Below are 21950 nucleotides of genomic sequence, written 5' to 3' on the forward strand. Positions count from 1 at the left end.
ATTGGCTGTAAACTAGTGTTATCAAAGATTGTAAACTTCTACGGTCATAGATGCCTGTGTGAGAGCTATTTTCTGGATTTTTTGGCCATAGTCCCCAGGTTTTTACGCCTGACGTTTCATCTGCTACTGAGCTATACAGTATCAAAGGCGATGTGGTAACGGTCGCAGTGTCCGAGTTGTTGTTCCGAATGCATCAACCACGATGCTGGTTTGTCATTATTATCAGTAGGCGTGGCTTGATTTTTCCTAATTGGAATACCTGACCTTGTTTGTGTACCTTTGAATACAGGTAGTCAGCGTTCATTAATGTTCATTGCCTCTTCTTTTCCATTTAACCCCCAACAAACTTATCGAAATGTCATAAACTACACTTCACGATTTGATCTACACAAACTTTGTGGATCTTCATCAAGTAACGGCCAAATCGTTCAGAAAATTAAAGGAAGCCACGACTACTTTCTTGGCCTTGTGGCACTTCAAGTTAATTCTTCGGTGTGCCATAACTAATCAGAATATCTGGTTTTTCAACATTTGCATCAAGAAAGATGTGTTTCATTCGATCCAAGCGAGATTATGGTTCTATCGTTTATAGTTCAGCGAAAGCAACTCTCCTGAAGTTCCTGAATGTGATCCAATATTCGGCCATGAGGATTGCCCTGGGAGCTTTTTGTACCAGCCCAGTGGAGAGCCTTCTGGCTGAGGCCGGAGAACAACCCCTTGATGTTCGCAGAGACTATCTTTCCTTAAGTTATGCCGCAAGAGTAGCCGCTTCCAAAAACCATCTTTCCTATCGATATACATTCTCAGATCGTTTCCAACACATCCAACAGAAACAAAATTACCCCTTACCTTTTTATGTGAAAATTGCCAAAGTTTCTGATAACCATATAGACTTTCCAAATATTCTTCCTCTTGACTTGAAAATTCCCCCTCCCTGGACATTACCAATTACTCCCTGTAATACCTATCTCCTCAACTTTCCCAAATACGATACCCCTTCATATTTCATGAAGAAGAAATCCTTTGCCGAACTGGTCTCCAAATATCAGCACTTCAAGCATATATACCGGGTGTCCCACATTTTATGTGACAGGCAATATCTGGTTTGTTGAAGGAGATACACAAAAATGTTTCATACAAAAGTTTTAGGAGTTCATGAGAGCTATATTTTGATATAATTTTTTAATATACAGGGTGTTTGGTGTAGGTGCTACAGACCAAAATTCCATTTTTTAAAATAGAACGCCCTGTATATCATTACATATTCAGATGCTACGTTAAATTCTGATATCATTTCATGTTTGGTTTTTGAAATTCGGTTACGGCGTTGTTGAGTTATTGCTTAAAATGTAAAGTCTTGAGAACGACTATTATTTTTAAAAATATCTCATACAATTATTCTCTCTGCATCAGATCACATGAAAATTAGTCAAAAGTTTGGGTGTTCGAAGTAATGGTTTCAATTTTGAGTTGTGGAATTCAGTCAGGAATCATTTTGAATATGAAACAATTCCAAAATGAAAGAGGTGTATTCGAAAACAAATCTTTAATTATTAACAATGTAAATAATATAACTTGATAAATCATTTCATAAGAATGGTAAGTACCTAGAAATAAGTCATGAAAATTGTTCAAAGTGATGCGCATTAGATATTATACAGGCTTCGAAACGTCGAATCACTTCTCTCGTACAAGTCGCTCTTATAATATCAGGCGTAATATCACTGCACGCTAGTCGAATTTTCATTTTCAGATCGTCCACATTCAAAGGGGGAGTAGTGAAAACAATATCTTTTAAATAACCCCATAGGAAAAAATTAAGCGGTGATAAATCTGGGGAACGAGCCGGCCACCTGTGAATTGTGAGGAGGAGCACCATCTTGTTGCCACCAAATTCCTTGTCGTTCTGCTTTGGGAATATCTTCCATCAACTGGATCAAATCATTTTCTAGAAAATGTAAATATCGCAATCCATTGAGATTTTCATTGAAAAAGTAAGGTCCTATGATGCGGCCATTGAACAATCCACACCACACATTAATTCCCCAAGTAGTTTGAAAATTAATTTCGCGGACCCAGTGGGGATTTTCTTGAGACCAATAGTGACTGTTATGTCGATTCACAACTCCATTATTGTGGAATCGCGATTCATCGCTCCACAAAATTTGACTGAATATGTTAGGACTTTCATGTAATATTACCTGAATACAAGCAATGAATTCAAGTCGTCGTTCAAAGTCCGTGGGTTTCAAACCTTGTACCGACTGAATTTTGAATGGGTGGTATTTATTTTCTTTCAGAATTCTCTGTACATTAGATTTACTGACACCGACTTCTTCTGCAAGAGTACGGATAGAAACATGTGGATGAATAATAATATAAGCCAACACATTGATCTCTAAATCTTCAGTTCTAACAGATCTCGTATGATGACGATGCTTTATAGTAGAAGGAAATGACCCAGTTCGCAATTTTTCTATAACTCTCGAAAAAGTCATTCGTGACGGAATGGGTCTGCCTGGAAAACGTTCTTGGTATAGACGTTGTGCTTGACGGCAGTTTTTCTGACTTTCCCCAAAAATTAATAACATATCAATGCAATCACTTGGACTAAACGCGAAAGGCATACTGGAGTTTTCGCACAAAGAACACAGTTACTGTTTTGCAAAGAATCACTGAATCGAACTGACAAGTAGATACAATTCAACAACATTTGTTACTATGGCATCAACAAGCATAAGCTACTTGATGAAATTGTGCAATATAAAGCAATTCACCCTCAAGTTAGTCACATTCTCAAGAATTTCAATATTATATTCAACTGATATCGATATCGTATCGTAGAGGTGAGAATAATGGTTTGTATTCAGTAGTAGTCTAGTTCAATTTAATAAAAGATATAGACTGGATTCGTGTACGAGTAAATAAGTTTTTTTGAAACTTTATATTTAAGGAAAAGTGCAATAACTCAACAACGCCGTAACCGAATTTCAAAAACCAAACATGAAATGATATCAGAATTTAACGTAGCATCTGAATATGTAATGATATACAGGGCGTTCTATTTTAAAAAATGGAATTTTGGTCTGTAGCACCTACACCAAACACCCTGTATATTTAAAAATTATATCAAAATATAGCTCTCATGAACTCCTAAAACTTCTGTATGAAATATTTTTGTGTATCTTCTTCAACAAACCAGATATTGCCTGTCACATAAAATGTGGGACACCCGGTATACCGATTCTTCCAAAACAGTCGAAGGAGTAGGAGCCGCTGTGATAACAGATACCACCACTTACACTTATCGACTGCCATCTTTCTCCAGTATCTACTCAGGAGAAGTATTTGCTATACTCAGCGCACTACAATACTGTCGTAGATCCGTTGGTGATCATGTCATTTTCACTGATTCTCTCAGTGCTGTCTTGGGCATCCAACAGCTCTACCCGAAAAATGCTCTTCTTCTTCTCATTAAGACTGAACTGGGAAAGTTATTACAGGATGGTAAACACATTGAGATAGTTTGGATTCCTTCTCATATGGGAATAACGGGTAATGAAAGGGCCGATTCAGAAGCTCGAGAGGCCATTTCAAACCCCAACTGTCGAGAGATCCAACGAGTGCCCTATCAAGACGTTTATCTCCAAATCAAAGAGCTCATATGCGACAGATGGAGGCAAAGGTGGCAATCCCTATATAATAATAAACTCAGAGCCATTAATCCGAATCTAGTCACTCAAAATTACCGAGCTCTCACCCGCAGACAGCAAGTTTTACTTACACGCTTGAGAATTGGACATACGAAATTTATCCATCTACATCTCCTAAAGCATGAAGAGCCTCGCATTTGTGATACCTGCAGTGTGACGATGAGTGTTGAACATTTCATCTCTGATTGCCCAGCTTTCAATGAAGAAAGACAATTTTTCGAATTACCAAGCGACCTCACCAATGAATTGGATGTTACGAACTTTACTTCCCTTTATAGTTTTTTGGAAAATGTTGGCATCTGTAACAAAATTTAATGTGCCTACTGTAACCGCTAATAACCCTAGTGGTGGATGCGGTGTTTTTCCTTTTAAATAAAAAAGATGTGTTTCCAAGATCCATCCAACTGAAAACATCGAATAGAAGCCAGGCAGCGCAAAAAAACGTATTGAAGCAGAAAGAGGAATTGTCTGTCCTGACATTATTATATCCGATTCGAAGACATTCATTTTCTTTGAGAAAACCGATGCCTGGGTTTTTGTGGCATTGAATTGAACCTGGGTACTTTCAGCCCACTTCGAAATCACTTCTAGATCCTTATTAAGATATGCAACCTCCTGCTGCCGGTGAAGATGTGCCTCCGTAGCCGATGACCCGGAATCCAAGTGTGATGTCGTCAGGAAAGTAATATATTGGATTCTTGTTATAAGTTATTGATATACAATAAAAAGAGGGTTGGCAACAATACGGATCCATGGAGAACCCCCGCGTTGATGGTGAAAGTTTTCGAGAGATATTCATCGACGGCCACTTGCAGGGAACGTTTTTTCAGGAAGCTGAAGTGCCATACACAGAAATGATCCGCCAAGCCATAGCATCGAAGTTTGGCCAGCAAGCCCTCATGACACGCACGGTCAAAGGCCTTAGGAATATCAAGCGCAATAGCTCTTGATTCTCCATGTTTCCTGATTGCGTTATCCCAAATATGGATGACATACGATAGAAGGTCTCCTGTTGATCTTTGTTTCCGGAAGCCATATTGATGATCGCTCAAGAGGTAGAATCCTTCCAAATATCTGATGATATGGTGGTGAACGACTTTCTCCATGATTTTTGATATCACTGATAGCAAAGCAACCGGTCTATAGTTATTTGAAAAATTTTTCTTGCCTTTTTTGGGAATAGGCTGAACGCCAGCAATCTTTCAACAAGAAGAAAAAACCCCTATTTTGTAACACAGGTTGAAAAGTCTGCAAACTCAATGTACCTGCTCGTAATTTTTTGGTCAAAAATGACACCGTTATCAATAGATTTTCTCCCTGAGACTTTCTCCTATTCCCAAAATTGAAAGGACGCCGTTTTCAGACGATTGTGAAGATAAAAACCAAATCGCTGAGAGCTCAAGGACATATCAGAAAATGTAAATCAGAACCGCTTCGAGGATTGGAAAACACACTGGCACAAGTGTGATTCATCTGAGAGACAAAAGGGGACTAAATAGAAATTTTTTTCGGAATTCACCTTATTTTTTGAACAGACCTCGTACATGTTTTGGATTTATTCTACGTCAAAGGTCCTAGTTCTATCCCTTGAAAACTTATAAGTTCGTTTATCAGACAATGGGTATCTCGAGCATCTAATAGTCTTGAATCAAGTTGGATAATATCATCATAATAGGTTAATGACAGTAAGGTGAGGTAGGTTTATTATATTATATAACAGAGAATTTTGAAATAAAAGTCAATCTGTTGGGATAAAAGTTGGAATTCCAAGTTTGAGGTCATTTTTGGAGTTACTGAAGATAAGTTCGAGGTCCGGCTATTTAATAACGAGACTTAGCGCCTAGAGGGGTGGGGAAAAAACGACTAGTGCGTTGGGAATCTGGAAGTCTTCTTTATTCACGTACCAGAGCTAGTTTTCGTCACTATTATAATATTTGTGCAGTAGCTTTTTGAAACGAACTTGTTTTTTTCTCTTACCGAAAACTACGTGTGACGAAAAGGAGGAACAACCTATCAATCTCAAATTTCTCGTTAAATTGAAATAAACTCCGTCTGAGTGCTATAAATTGTTGCAAGAATCCTTCTAATCAGTAAATGTTACTATAAAGTAGATGAATTTTTTATTGAGCGACTATGGTGCCTGAATGCATTTTAAATGTATTTTAAACATGTATTTTATACTCTTAGGTATATTACCGGTGATAATTATCAGAATATTACTGTATAATTTTTAGTATTATTCAAGATTTAACATACATGTGCTGTGTCCCCTTTTTTGACTGTTCCAATATCATTTGAACTGTGATCAGTCTGGAATATAATTATTATTTTTTTTCACCATAGTTGGCACTTTGGCACTGGTCAGGCCCTATCCCCCGAAGCCCCGATACATTCGGGAGGGCGTCCCAGCATTATCAACCAACGACCACTCCCCACACTGTGGAATAAGTGATCATTGGGTCCGACAATCATGTGCCCTAAGCAAGCGCAGTGAGCCAAGAATGACAGTCTTCTGCATCTGTCCGGCTAAGATTTCTGCCTTAGTGCGGCAAGCCAGTATGATTTTAATATTCGAGAGTGGAGAAGGAATTATTCCACCAAGGACTCCAATATTATTATTTTTATTATTTTTTCACTGCGCTGATCTGGCCCTATCCCCCGAAGCCCTGATACATTCGGGAGGTCGCGCCAGCATCATCAACCAATGACCACTCCCCACACCGTGGGGTAAGTGATCATTGGGAATCATATGCCTTGAGCAAGCGCAGTGAGCCAAGAATGACAGCCTTCTGTATCTGTGTGGCTAAGATTTCTGCCTTAATGCGGCAAGCGAGAGTAGAGAGGACATCATTCCACAAAGGACTCCAATAATCAGAACAACCATCTTGACAGATTGATCTGGATATAGTCTGCGGAATTCGAAGAGAAAATCTTGATATTTTATCCGTTTTTTCTCCCCTTTTCTGACGATATTCGTCTCGCCAGGAGCTGAAAACTCCATGACAAATATCGTTTTGGTCTGGTGGTCCACAAAGGACTCCAATAATCAGAACAACCATCTTGACAGATTGATCGGGATATAGCCTGCGGAGTTCGAAGAGAAAATCTTGATATTTTATCCGTTTTTTCTCCCCTTTTCTGACGATATTCGTCTCGCCAGGAGCTGAAAACTCCATGACAAATATCGTTTTGGTCTGGTGGTCCACAAAGGACTCCAATAATCAGAACAACCATCTTGACAGATTGATCGGGATATAGCCTGCGGAGTTCGAAGAGAAAATCTTGATATTTTATCCGTTTTTCCTCCCCTTTTCTGACGATATTCGTCTCGCCAGGAACTGAAAACTCCACGACAAATATCGTTTTGCTCTGGTGGTCGAGAAGGACTACATCAGGCTTGTTAGCTTGTATGAGCCTGAGGGTGGGGAACGAATAGTTCCAATAAATTCGGCACTTCTCGTTCCCCGCAACGGATTCAATATCCCCCGGAGCGTAGGGCAAAACCGGTGTCTCGTCAATACCGTAAGAGTGCCGTAGATGGTAATATAGCACTCTTAGGGTCGTGTTATGTCGATGGATATAGGCCGATATCGCATATGCTGGACATGCTGATAGCAGGTGCATTATGCTCTCGGGCGCCTCGTGGCAGGCCCTGCACCTTGTGCCAGGAATCTCTATACCCATCACGCGACTGCGGTAGACTACGATGTTGAAGACACTATCATGGCAAGCCATGATGAACCCCTCAGTTTCCGACTTCAGCCCACTCGACCTGAGAAAAGCAAACGTCAGGCGCTTTGATAAGCCAAGGTCTCCAATGTTATTGAAGCCAATAAGCCAATGTTATTGGCTTATTCTTGTGTTTCCGCAGAAGGTGATCTCTGCAGCTTTTATCTGAGCTTTCTGCTGAACGGGCTCCAACTCGGTGACAGAGTTGTGGTCAACTCGTTCAGTGTCGAACATTATACATTAGCAATATTATTATTATTATCATTAATATGGGGATAATTCTCTATATCGTGCGCGTATTTTTGAGTGGTGTAAGCGCTTCAGTGAGGGCTGAGAGAGCAAGGATGTCCAAATCAAAATTCAAGGCAATGTTGATCGTTTTTTTCGGCATTAATGGTATCGTGATGTCTGAATGGGTTCCAGAGGGTCAGACTGTCAACCAGACTTACTATTTGTCAGTGTTGGTAACACTACGAGAAAGAGTTCGCAAGAAACGGTCCGAGTTGTGGAAGAACAACTCGTGGATTTTGCACCAGGATAACGCACCTACCCATCTGTATCTGTATCTGTAGAGTAGGGAGGGCGAGTGTAGGCCCACAGCACGTAGACCACATATCACCCATGTACATCCTCCCGAGGAGTTGTCCTCCTAGGTCATCGTCCTTCCTGTTCTTTCCAGGAGTGTGGTTAGGTCAGGCGTAGGCCAAGACTCGCCGAACACACACTCTCTTATTGACGATAACTCCCGGCACTCGCATAGGACATGCCTGACAGTTTCATCTTCCTGTTCACACATACTGCATAGATGTGTGTCCATAAGCCCCATATTGTGAAGGTGTTTCCCTAGTTGACAGTGGCCAGTCAAAAATCCTACTGTTGAGCGTAGATTTTTCGTGGTCATCGCCAGATATTTCTTCGGCGCCAGCTTCCCAGGGTCGCCCAGGGTGATCCTGGCAAGATTGCATTATTTGATTTCATCCCATTTCTTCAGGGATTGAGCAGGGGTGTGACATTTGGCTAGTTCAGCAATTGTCGAAGTCATCAGGACGTAGGTGCCACTGGGTCCTAAAATTCTTAGTCCAGACGCTTCCTTGGCTGAAGAGTCGGCAATGCGGTTACCTTAACTCCTGTCATGCCCTTTAATCCATCTCAGGATAATGTTATCATCTACCGAGGCTTTGGCTGAATCTTGGTGGCACTCTAGTACTAGCCCTGCACTAGTACTATAACTATCTGTGAAGCGGTATTTGGCTGGTAAACGCACTTCAGTTCTCCAACACGCGACGTACTCGCTAGATTTGGCACCGTGCAACTTTTTTTGTTTCCAAAGATAACATCTGCTTTGAAAGGTGCCCGATTTGAGTTGATGGAAGCGGTAAAACAAAAAACGGTAGAGCTCGTAAAGACCCTCACCAAAGAAGACTTCCAGCCCTGCTTCGATCAATGGAAAAAACGTATAGAAAGGTGTGTGGCTAGGGGAGGGGAATATATCGAAGGGGGTCATTCGAATGTAGAATAATTTTCATAATAAATTTGTTTTTCGTAATCAGTATCGTTATTTAATAGCCGGACCTCGTGTACAGTCTCTAACTAACTGTGTTCAAGTATTGAATCGTACTCTCCGATACCTAATGCTAGTAAATATCGAAACTAACTGTAGTGGGAGATTTTCACTATATGGGTGATACCGTCCCCGTCTGAGGAAGCGTTTTCAGATTGAAACAACACGTGTCGTGGTTTTTCAAACCTTTCATGGTGAAAATCAGTATTAGTTTTAACTCTGTTTATTTACTTACCCTACTACGACTACGTATTTTCCATTTTTCTGATCGCTCAATCTATCCAATACCGACAAAGCAATTTTTGCCTTCTTACTTCCATACTGAGAGACCTCGGAGGGAAGCAAACCGATTTCATTCGCCAACTGAGTGATATTTTTTGGTGTTTGAGCTCTGGATATGGCGATATCGCTGAAACATTTCCAAATTATGACTGTTACATGGCCATATCATTTAGTTATGAAAAGAATAAATTTGGTTACATATTTTTGTGTTTGAATTGAAAGGAATATATTTTTAGTATACAAAAAATGTGGGAATCTTTCAAAGAAATGAAGAAATCAATTTATTTCAAAATAAACTCTCTACAAAGTTGTGTAGATCATGCAAAAAAGTAACTTTCAGACGCAAACGAAAAGAATAAACCCCCTGAAAGCCACTACTTTCATATGAACTTCGAATTACATACTCCAAATAGTCGTTACAGAATTTCATCAGATACTATTCACAATATAGTATTGAATCAAATAAGCTATAACAAATTAACGAATAAACTGCCTCAAACAAATATTACTGTTACTACTACACCAAAGGTTCCAAACAGTACATCATATGTCTCAAACAGATTTATTTCCAATAATATTTCACTAATAACAAACTAATTTATTTACAACACTTAGCAACTAACGCTTAATTTATCTCTACTATTTGAATTCCTTGTTTAACCGCTCGATTCACTTTCTGAACTCCCTCTTGGGTCGGGAAGCCGGCCTTATATAGGTATGGATTCTTTCTAGGAATCTGTAGTCGGTTCGATACTCAACTAGAGTTTTACCGGCGGTTGCCGACTGCATTCCTTTTTTTTGTGGTGATGTGACGGCTTCAGGTTCATTACAAAGCGAGTTCGTGTTATTACGTATAGTTTGTCAAATCAAGGAAGCGACTTCAGAGTCTCGGCTCAGGGCCTTCTCAAGATGCGCTTGATAGAAAACCCTTAAAGACGATTGGAGCTTAGCCTTAACGACAATCTTGTAATGTCCACTTCACTGATGTCAACAAAATTGCTCTACAGTTTTTTTCTTAAAATTGAAAAAGGTATATTTTTTGGAAGAAATTACTTTTGTTAAGAGTTCATTTGAAATAAATTCATTTTTTCCTTTCTTCGGAAGCTTTCCACCTTTTTTTCTATTTTTAACCTCCACCAAGATATTCAAAAAACAATATTTGTTTGAAGGTTTCGTGATGTATTTCATCAGTTCGGACTTTCATTGTCTAATATAAAATAAATTGATTTGAAATCCCCGAAAGAAATTGAAAAGATTAACCGAAAAATAACAATGGTATCAAACAAAAACGGAAATTACAAAGAAATAACATACAAGCAACAACCAAAAAATAAAAAAAAGTTAATACAAGCTGAAAATTAAAAATTAAAAACATTCATTAACAAGAAATGAAACTAAAAATTGAAAGATTCCAAACCAAGTTACGTCACGACGTTTCGATTGTTAGTATCCACAATCGTCTTCGGGTGATAACTGGACTTATTCCTCCGAGATTTGACTATTTATAGGTCATGCGAGTGCTTTCACCTATCCCCTCTTCCCTCTCCCCACTTTATTGGTTTTAGCGGAAGATGACCTCTTGGCGGGAGTTGGTCGTTTTCCGCTTGATTAGAGGTTTCCATATGTTACGTATCTCTACGCTAGCTTGACTAAATGCGTTGTTGGACAGCATATACGCGGCTTCTTTGAATTTTCTCCTAAACCAGTGTTCCTCTTTGTGGATGATTTCAGCTTGATCCCACTTGATGTTATATTGACGAGTCCAAACATGCTTTGCTATTCCCGATTTGCTGGTTTCTACTCGCTCTGTGTGTTTCTTGTGCTCAGCAATGCGAACTTTCAATGGCCTCTTAATTTCACCGATGTATGATTCTCCCTACTCGCAGGGTATCCGGTAAATGCATTTCTTGGAATCGCAGTCCGCGTGGCCTGGTTTTCGTGAGGCTGCTACGGATAGTGTTCCCAGATCTGAAGCGGGTCCAGATGTTATACTTGGACCCAATCCTTCTCATTCTTTCCGATAATCCTCTGATGTAGGGAAGTACAAGTACTGGTTGTGGAGTCTTCTCTTCTTTGTGGAACTCTTGCTGTCTTCTAGCTAAAGCCTGTTCTACCATCACTCTGGAGTAGCCATTCCGTTGAAGCTCATTTTTGATGATGCCTAGTTCCTTTTCGAGACCTTCCTTTGTATTACAGAGCCGAAAGCACGGTCTAGTAGAGTCTTGATGATTCCTCTCGATTGATGGTGGTTGGATTTCTGGTTCAAATACTGTCCTGTGTGAGTGGGTTTTCGATATACAGATGTTTCCCATTTTCTGTCGGTCCTCTTCACCAATTCGTTGTGGACTTACTTCTCTATTGTGAAAGTGATATAAGGAATTACGTTGTTGATGTGCTTCAGGAAAGTGTCTAGCTCTGCATTCCCATGGTTCCATATTATGAAGGAGTCGTCTACGTATCTCAACTAGACTTCGGGGCTTCATGCGAGCTTCTTCAATTGCCAGAGTTTCAAACCACTCCATATATATATATATATATATATATATATATATATATATATATATATATATATATATATATATGTTGGCTATAACCGGTAAAAGTGGCGATCCCATTGGCAGTCCTTCATCTTGCGTGAAGAATTCGTCCGTCAGTTGGAAGTAGCAGTTTCTTTCACAGCATCCTAGTAATTCCATGACTACTTGTATCGGTAAGTTTGTTCTATTTTTTAGGTCGCGATCTTCGGATAGCTTCTTCTGTATGATTTCCACGTCGAAACTGATCAGTTGATCCTGCTCTTTGACTTCGATTTTTCCCTAGTAGTTCAACAAAATGCCTTGAATTTTTCACAAAAGATGATGTTTTACCTTGCAGTGGTTCAATTATTGGTAGTAAAAATCTGGACAGGTTCTGAGTGACTGAATCTCTGGAGCTAATGATCGGTCTGAGCGGAACATCCTTTTTGTGGATTTTGGGTAGTCCATACAAGTGACGGGGCGATGATCTCTCTTTTTCCGAAAAATAGACTTGGTGTTCTTTCAAAGTCTGGTACAACTTCCTTTCAATTGATGCAGTAGGATCTCTTACAATCTTCGTGTATTTGTTAATAAAAAATATTTTTAAAAAATAAAAAAACACGTTTTTATAGCAACACAAACTAAAAAATAAAAAATTATTCGAAACTGATTCAAGTTTGTGTTCAACATCGATAATAAGTCCTACGGTTGATGTAATTAATGACTTTCAGTGAGTCTGAAATAAATCTATTAAAAAAATTGTTGCAAAAAAGCGTGGGAAGCTTTAAATTATATTTTTATTATGGCTCCAATCTGGCAAACAGCTCCTAACCATGTATTTATGACAAATTATATTTTGCACCCCACGGTTTTTTACAATAAAGTTATTTTTTTAATAGATTTGTTCTGAATCCAGACTTTTTTAGTTTGTGTTGCTATTGAGGCGTGTTTTTTAGTTTTTTAAACTATTATTTATTTTCCACCTTTTAGTTTGGCTTGCTATTTCAATCCCATTTGTTTTATCATAAAATATATAAATATGCACAGATAGTGTGGTTGTCTCCCGTGCTCTCACACAGAGACTATGTGGGGAAATTATTTGATCCTGGCGATCCTGATCAGGATAATGAGATAAACTTATGAAATTACTATATTGTCACCGATTTTTGATGAGTGTTCAAATTTTGAAGTACATCTGTCCGTTTAAAGTTAGTCAAAATAGAGTCTAAAGGAGTCGGTTACAAACAAACAAACATGCAAGTGAAGCTAATTTAAACGTGTTGAAAAGACAATTTTTATGTTTAGAATCAGTGAGGTCAAAACTATTCTTGTATTTCAAACTGATCACTTCAATGATACACAGATTCAATGTATTATCATCATGACTCAATAGAAACTGTCCTAAGAATCTTATCCCGAACTAAAAGTAATATTTACCTGGGAACTGGAGATAACAATTTCAACGGTAAAACTTTCAAATCCCACTTCGAATTTAATAGGGTTTGAGACAGTTTTTGTGCGCTTTGTACAGTGTTTTTCATCAGCATCGCTACAGTCATTGGTCCCACACCACCAGGAACTGGTGTGATGCAAGATGCTACTTTACTGGCCTCTTCAAAATCCACATCACCGACCAATCTGTGGCCGGTCTTCTTCGAAGAATCTGGAATGAATGATAGTGGTTGAAGGTAGGTTTTTGCGAGGACGTTTAAAAAAAAATGTGAAGTGACACTGAGTCATGCTTCATTTATTTGTCACAAAAATGTCAGTGAGAATGATCTTCCATTTCATAATTCATAAATTATGAGTCGATTTCTGATACAGGGAGATGAAAATTGAACCACCACAATTTGATCCCCGCCGAAACTTGTTATTAAATAGAAATTTGGAAAAATAATATTGCAAAAATGGGTCCTGAAAAATATGATGATGGATAAACATCCTTCATGTAATTAATGATATCATAAATGTTGAAAAAAAATCCGAACTGGATTGGATGATTCAGTTCGGATTTCTTTTATTAGAATTCGTTTTCATGTGGGATTTTTTGATTTTCATGTTAATTATACTAAAACCAATAATGATTGAGAGTAGAAGTAAGCCCAGTTGACAGCAAATCGGGGGCGTGCTTATTAATTTTTGAGAGGGTTAAGAATGAAAGAAAAATTCTTGGTACAATTAGTTAAAATATTCATACACATTTTTTATTTATTTCATTAAAACTTTGCAATATCGTAATTTACCTAATCGTTGTAGTCATTAGGTGAGCCTTATGAAAACGGAGTAATAATCGTGGTAATTATAGTATGTACCAAATAAATTAACAATATTAATAAAAAACACTATATATATATATATATATATATATATATATATATATATATATATATATATATATAACAGAATAATTAGTGACTGGATTAACTATAAATCGATTCAATTCGTGAGGTTGCAGTCAATAGCTGGGCTGTTACAAAGAAAACTCTTTGTTATATGTCAAGCTTTCGGTATATTTCACACCTTCGTCAGGACAACTACAATAATAAGATTATATATCTTGTAAAAAATATATAAATATGGAGAACTTACTAACGTGAGAATAAAATATAAAATGGTTCAAAAACAGATAGAAAAACATTAATAAATGACAGTTAATAAAAATTTTGGCTGACAATGTCAAGTGGGAAAATTCTGAATGATACTCGAATTACTAGATTTTTTATTTTCTTTATCATATTTCAGTAGGTACGTGTAAATTTTGCTGAGACTATCAATATCAGTTCGTTTATTCATTGAATGTTCTTCGTTATTAATATGTATCATTTCCAAAAATATTCTTTTCGTTATATTGGTTTCTCTATCTAAAATATTTGGATTTTCAAAATTCATTTTATGATCCTCCGAATTAACATGTTCTGTTAATGCACAAGAATTAACATTTCGTCTACAGTCGCTCTTATGGGAAGTGATGCGACTACTTAGAGGTCTAGATGTTTGTCCTATATATGTTTTAGAACAATCCATACAAGAAATTTTGTATACTAAATTGGATTTTTGTTTATTTGAAATTGGAGCTTTTACTTTACTGTATAATTTAGATATAGAAGTGACATTTGTTTTAGATATTTTGAGGTTATTATTTCGGAATACATTAATTAATTTTGGTGTCAATTCTTGAATATATGGGAGTGATTTATATATGAATGAAGGTATAACGTTGTTATGTTCAACTTCTTCATTATTATTTTGAAAGTTTGTTCTTTCACAAAATAAAATTCTGTTTACTAAAGATTTAGGATAAGAATTTTGGATCAGAATTTTACTGAAATTAGACAAACTTTGGTTTCGTAAATCGGGATGGGTAATTTTGATGATTCTGTTTTTTAATGATTTTATTAAATTGATTTTCATTTTATTTGGATGATAGGAATGGTAATTAATAAATCTATTACTTGATGTTGGTTTTCTGTACCATTCAGTGATGATAATATTTTGTTCTGATCTCAATAACTTCATATCGAGGAAAGGAATTGAGTTGTTTATTTCCTCTTCAATAGTGAATTGGATATTGAGATCATATGAATTAAATACATTCAAAATTTCTTCTTTTCCATCTGTAGGTATGGTCAGAATCAAATCATCTACAAAACGTTTGATGAATGGAATAGGGAAAGATAATTTTTGAATACAGTCATCAATAAGCTCATCTAAAACAAAACTCGATAAAATTGGTGAAATGGTGGAACCCATAGGTGTGCCAAATATTTGTTTATAAAATTTGTCTTCAAATATAAAATATGTTGAATCAAAAATAAAATCTAAAATATTCATGAATGTAATTTTGTCTAATTCACAGTGTTCTTCAATGTTAGACCAATTTTTCTTCAAAGTTTGTTTCACTACTTTTAACGGTAGGTTTGTGAAAAGTGAAACAACATCTAGGCTTATCAAAACATAATTTTGAGGAAGCTGAAAATTATTTATAAATTCACTAAATGAAAAAGAATCTTTAATATAATAAGGATTGTCTGTTTTATAGGAAGTTGTTAAAATATTCGTTAGAAATTTACAAAGTTTTGAGTTAGGTGCATCGATGGAAGATACAATTGGTCGCATGGATAAGGTAGGTTTATGAACTTTAGGTAACGAATAAAAACGTGGTGCTATGGAATTGTATATCATTAATGATTTAGCTGTAATATTATCTATTTTGTGACAATTTTTTAATTTTGTAACAATTTTATTTGCTTTCTGTTGTAGTGTAGAAGTTGGGTCTGATTTTAAAATTTTATAGTACTTATAGTTTTCTAATAATATGTGATTTTCATTGATGTATTGGTCTCTACACATGGCGACTGTAACGTTACCTTTGTCACTATTCATGATAATAATCTCTGGATGTTCTTTCAGATATTTTCGGGTTTTATTATACAATTCATTCAAATAGTGTTCTTTGTCATGATTTTTGTGTAGAAAATTTGTTATTATATTCGTTACTTGTGTTCTATATAAATCTTTTTTAGTCTCATCGAAATTCTCCATTATATATTCCAAATCTGCTAATAGAGACGAAATGTTAATATTATGTTTATTTGGAGAAACACTGAATTTAGGGCCAAGGGATAGAAAATTCTGTATATCATTAGGAAAATTGATATTAGTTAAGTTTTTAAACCAATCTTTTTGAAATAATATTTCAGATAGAAAGTTATTTTTCAATGAATTGATTTTTTGAATGTTTTTATTTTTAATTTGATGGAAGTGGCGGTTATAATTTACACCTGACCTACGTTTAAATTCGACAAATATATGATTTGGTATTATTGTTAATACTTTCTTTTCTAGATCTGCTTGTTCGTTGTTCAGTTTGGATATATCACAAATAGTAATTTGAATTTCTAAATTCAGAATTTTCTTTCTCAACTTTAAATTGAAATTATTAATTTGACGTCCTGTTCGTCCTTCTTGATGATTCATTAAGTTGATGATGTTATGGATTCCATTGGAAATATGGTTGGGAAATAAACTCATTTGTCTGCACTTCAAAAGGAAAATTTTTCTATTCTGTAATGTTGCCAATTTGATGTTATCATTTGCCCAAGTCTTCAAGAATCTCACGCTCGTTGCTCCATAGCGTTGATGGATTTCTTGGTAAAACCCCATCCTTGTATAACAGAATAATTAGTGACTGGATTAACTATAAATCGATTCAATTCGTGAGGTTGCAGTCAATAGCTGGGCTGTTACAAAGAAAACTCTTTGTTATATGTCAAGCTTTCGGTATATTTCACACCTTCGTCAGGACAACTACAATAATAAGATTATATATCTTGTAAAAAATATATAAATATGGAGAACTTACTAACGTGAGAATAAAATATAAAATGGTTCAAAAACAGATAGAAAAACATTAATAAATGACAGTTAATAAAAATTTTGGCTGACAATGTCAAGTGGGAAAATTCTGAATGATACTCGAATTACTAGATTTTTTATTTTCTTTATCATATTTCAGTAGGTACGTGTAAATTTTGCTGAGACTATCAATATCAGTTCGTTTATTCATTGAATGTTCTTCGTTATTAATATGTATCATTTCCAAAAATATTCTTTTCGTTATATTGGTTTCTCTATCTAAAATATTTGGATTTTCAAAATTCATTTTATGATCCTCCGAATTAACATGTTCTGTTAATGCACAAGAATTAACATTTCGTCTAAAGTCGCTCTTATGGGAAGTGATGCGACTACTTAGAGGTCTAGATGTTTGTCCTATATATGTTTTAGAACATATTTATATATTTTTTACAAGATATATAATCTTATTATTGTAGTTGTCCTGACGAAGGTGTGAAATATACCGAAAGCTTGACATATAACAAAGAGTTTTCTTTGTAACAGCCCAGCTATTGACTGCAACCTCACGAATTGAATCGATTTATATATATATATATATATATATATATATATATATATATATATATATATATATATATATATATATATATATATAAAATCTAGAAAGGTTAATGCAGTCAAGCTGCTGGAAAATAATTCCATGAAAATCAAAAAATGAATAGATTAGTACTCTTATGTTTCGCTTGCGTTTACGCAGCTATTTTTATCAAGTACTTTCTTGGTTTTTTCTCATTTTGTCTTCAATCGAGGACCGCCTGCCCGGTACTGACGATGTCCAATAGGCTGAAACACCTGTATACCGGTGGCTCTTAAATTGAAATCAATATGGGAATGATATATATATATAGAGATATAGATATTATTGAGTGTGTATGATATAAATCAAAAGGAGGAAATTCGTGGACATGACACTCAGGAAATATGGAGGCAAACCGCGGACACGTGTTTCTGGCTATTGGCCTCATCAGCGCGGTGCAGCCAATTGCAAAGGTGGACAACAACTGGTTACAAAAAATGGAAAAAAAAACATCACATATGCACGGTGTCACCAACAGGAGCCAACCGCACATTTGTGGTTTCAATTAGAAGACCCAGCATTCCTAGGCATCATCTAACATCACCACGTAGGCAGCTATAGCTACCTGCGTGACTTCCGGGTCCAGGATATAGATACAGAGATATAGATATTATTGAGTGTGTATGATATAAATCAAAAGGAGGAAATTCGTGAGTGTCATGTCCACGAATTGAAAAGATTCGCTGAAAAACAAATTATACCACGCAAAAAAACTGAAATTAGAATGAAATAAAATACAAGCAACAAAGAAAAAGGACTATCAACACGAGATGAAAATTAAAAATCATCAACAAGAAATGAAAATTAAAAATTAAAAGATTCCAAGCCAAGTTACTTCACAACGTCCTCAGGTGATAACTTGACTTATTCCCCCGAAATCTGACCCCGAAACCCTGTAAAGGGTTTTTCAATAAGGGCGGGTAGATGTTCAAATTGAATAAAACAAGCTGTGTGTGAGGTATTAACAAAATTATTTTTTTATTTGAAAGGCGCATGTATGCCATTAAGTGTGGAATATGACATCATTCAAATGCCCGCCTCGGTGGCACGGATCCGAGTGATCCAATTTTCAATGACTCTTCCGCATAGATCCGGCTGAATTTGAGCGGTGGCCTGTGTTATGTTCACCTTTAGGGTATCGGTCGATTGTGGTTTATTTGCATAGACCTGCGACTTTAATAAACCGCACAGGAAAAAGTCTAGCGGGGTCAAATCGCATGACCTTGGTGGCCAATTCACATCACCCCTGCGAGAGATAACTTTACCCTCAAATCGTTCATGCAAAATGTCAATCGTGGCGTTTGCTGTGTGGCACGTAACGCCGTCCTGCTGGAACCACATGTCGTCCAGGTCCATATGGTTCAATTTGGGCCATAAGAAATTAGTTATCATCGTTCTATAGCGCTCGCTGTTGACGGTGACCGCCTCACTAACGTCGTTTTCAAAAAAGTACGGACCAATTACGCCGCCGGCCCAAAATCCACACCGAACGGTAACTTTTTGAGTATGCATTATCACCTGGTGAACCTCGCGTGGGTTGGTGTCGGCCCATATACGGCAATTTTGCTTGTTAACACATCCATTCAACCAAAAATGCGCCTCGTCACGCAATATGATTTTTCGGCCAAAATGGCCAAACGATTCGAAGCCCAGTCAGCGAACAAACGGCGTTGTCCATGGTCATGAACTTTGAGCTCCTGGGTCAGTTGGATCTTGTACGGGTGTAGACCCAAGTCCCGACGCAAAATTCGCCAAGTTGAACTCTGCGAAAGGCCGAGTTCTTGTGCACGGCGAGGAATAGACTGCCTCGGGTTCTGCTGTACACTTTCCGCGGCGATGTTCTCGGTCGATCTTGCGTTCCTTGAACGTACGGGTATTGGCTGATTGTTTACTGGACCGGTCGTCTCAAATTTGGCCACCAAACGTTGAAGAGTCGACTTTGAAGGGCCACCACGTCTACCGTAAAATGGGCGCAATGCGCGCAACGTTTGCGTTAACGAACACTCATTTTGATAATAAAGTTGTATCATTTAAACGTGCTGTTCAATCGTGTAACTTGTCATGATGATTTGGCATAAACAACTGAATAATAAACAAAAGATTTGACAGATGTCACCAAAACAAAATAACCGCCACGAGGCGCCAAAATCTACCCGCGCCAATTGGAAAACCTTTTAGGTGGATCGAGTGCTTTCACCTATCCTCTTTCTCATCTCTCTGCTTCATCGGGTTTAGCGGAAGCTGACCGTTTGGCGGGAGTTTGTCGTGTTTCGCTTGATTATAGGACTATTACTAAATGGGAAACATCTGTATATCGAAAATCTACTCACACGGGACAGTAACTGAACCAGTGCTTTTGGGCTCTGTAATGCAAGGGAAGGTCTCGAAAAGGCATCATCAAATGAGCTTCAACGGAATGGTTACTCCGAAGTGATGGTGGAATATACTTTGGCTAGAAGACAGCAAGAGTCTCACAAAGAAGAGAAACCGCCACGATCAGTACCTATTTAAAAAAATCTGTTTAAAATCTGTTTTTCCGTTAACCAGCTGTCGCACCTCTACGAACGACAACCCTCAGAAGTCGAAACTTGTGCGAGCTAAGGATTAACGAGGTCTTACCTTTTAACGTGTGCTTCCTAACACGTACTTCCCTACATCAGAGGATTGGCGGAAAGAATAAGAAGAATTGGATCCAAGTATGATATCAGAACCTGCTTCGAATCTGGGAACACTATCCGTAGCAGCCTCACGAAAACCAGGCCACCAAACACGGACTGTGACTCCAAGAATTGCATTTACCGGATACCCTGCGAGTGCAAGGCATCATACATCGGTGAAACTAACAGGCCATTGAAAGTTCGCATTGCTGAGCACAAGAAACACATAGAGCGAGGAGAGACCAGCAAATCAGGAATAGCAGAGCATGTTAGGATTCATTAATATAACATCAAGTGGTCTCAAGCTGAAATCATCCACAAGGAGGAATACTGGTTTAGGAAAAAAATCCATAGAAACCGCCTATATGTTGTCTATAAACGCATTTGGCCAAGCTAGCGTAGAGATACGCAACATATGGAAACCTATAATCAAGCGGAACACCACCAACTCCCGCCAAATGGTAAGCACCCGCTAAAACTAATGAAGCGCAGAGAGGGAAGAAGGGATAGGTGAAAGCACTCAGTCAGATTTCGGAGTAATAAGTCCAGTTGTCACCCGAAGACGATTGTGGACACTAACAATCGAAACGTCGTGAATTTCTTGTTAATAAGTTTTCATTTTCATTTCGTGTTAATTGTTAAACTTTCAATTTTTTTTTATTGTTTCTTGTTTTTTATTTCATTGTAATTTTTTATAGATTCTTTCTGGGATTTCAAATCAGTTTATATCATATTAGACAATGGAAGTTCAAATAATGAAATACACCACGAAACATTGTCACCCACCTTCAAACAAACGTTTCTTTTCTCTATTATAAGATTTTCTTCAATCAAAATCGTATATTTACAAATTTACAGTTTTGTTACAATTTTTGTGGGTGTATGTGTTTGTGTAGGGCCCTGCTATAGGCTTATGCCTCTTCAGGGTGAGATTTTCTTCTCCATATAAGCATTTTTATACTCACTTCATTGTAATAACTATTGTTGTTCTTCTTCTTTTGTTGGAGAATTTTTAAATAATTAGCCGATGATGAACCTATATAGGTTCGAAACATGTACTGACTGATGGTTTTGCCGTTATAACATCTGAGGGTGATAATAAATTGTGGAGACGACTTTGAGTTTTTCTGTATCGTGAATCTACTACACTACACTCCGAGATATATCTAACGGACCTCTACCACAGGTTTTACATTTGTATTTACTCATAATAATTAAAATACTATCACTACAGTGTTACTTTCGATGAAATACTGAAATATACGATGGAATTGGCCGAAACTTGATGGAAATCCATAACTAACGTTTTCAAAAAACACTTTGTGAGATTTTCACTAAACAACTTTACAAAAACGCAACACGTGTTTCGCCATACAATGGCTTCTTCGGGCGTGTTTTCTAACTATATTCTGCATATTAAATGCTTAATATACCTTATCTTACAATCTGAAGTACTTAAATTTCAAGTAGCTGAACGGTTATTGTATTACATACAAC

The 21950-nt window shown here is 37.0% G+C and overlaps 1 protein-coding gene across 4 annotated transcripts in view; it reads right to left on the bottom strand.

Annotated features, from left to right (window-relative positions):
- The window catches only part of pug (pug C-1-tetrahydrofolate synthase, cytoplasmic), a 65778-nt gene that overhangs the window by 13023 nt on the left and 30805 nt on the right, over window positions 1-21950 (bottom strand). For all 4 annotated transcript variants that reach the window (XM_074173893.1, XM_074173886.1, XM_074173883.1 and 1 more), the window contains exons 8-9: window positions 13239-13464; window positions 9239-9412 (exon numbers count right to left, since the gene is read on the bottom strand). In XM_074173893.1, the coding sequence (XP_074029994.1) occupies window positions 9239-9412; window positions 13239-13464 (400 nt within the window). The remainder of the gene's footprint in view (window positions 1-9238; window positions 9413-13238; window positions 13465-21950) is intronic.

This window comes from Leptinotarsa decemlineata, unplaced genomic scaffold (assembly GCF_025532065.1).
Source record: "Leptinotarsa decemlineata unplaced genomic scaffold, Ldec_3_MD MMD2_P_RNA_scaffold_12, whole genome shotgun sequence".
Taxonomy (NCBI): domain Eukaryota; kingdom Metazoa; phylum Arthropoda; class Insecta; order Coleoptera; family Chrysomelidae; genus Leptinotarsa; species Leptinotarsa decemlineata.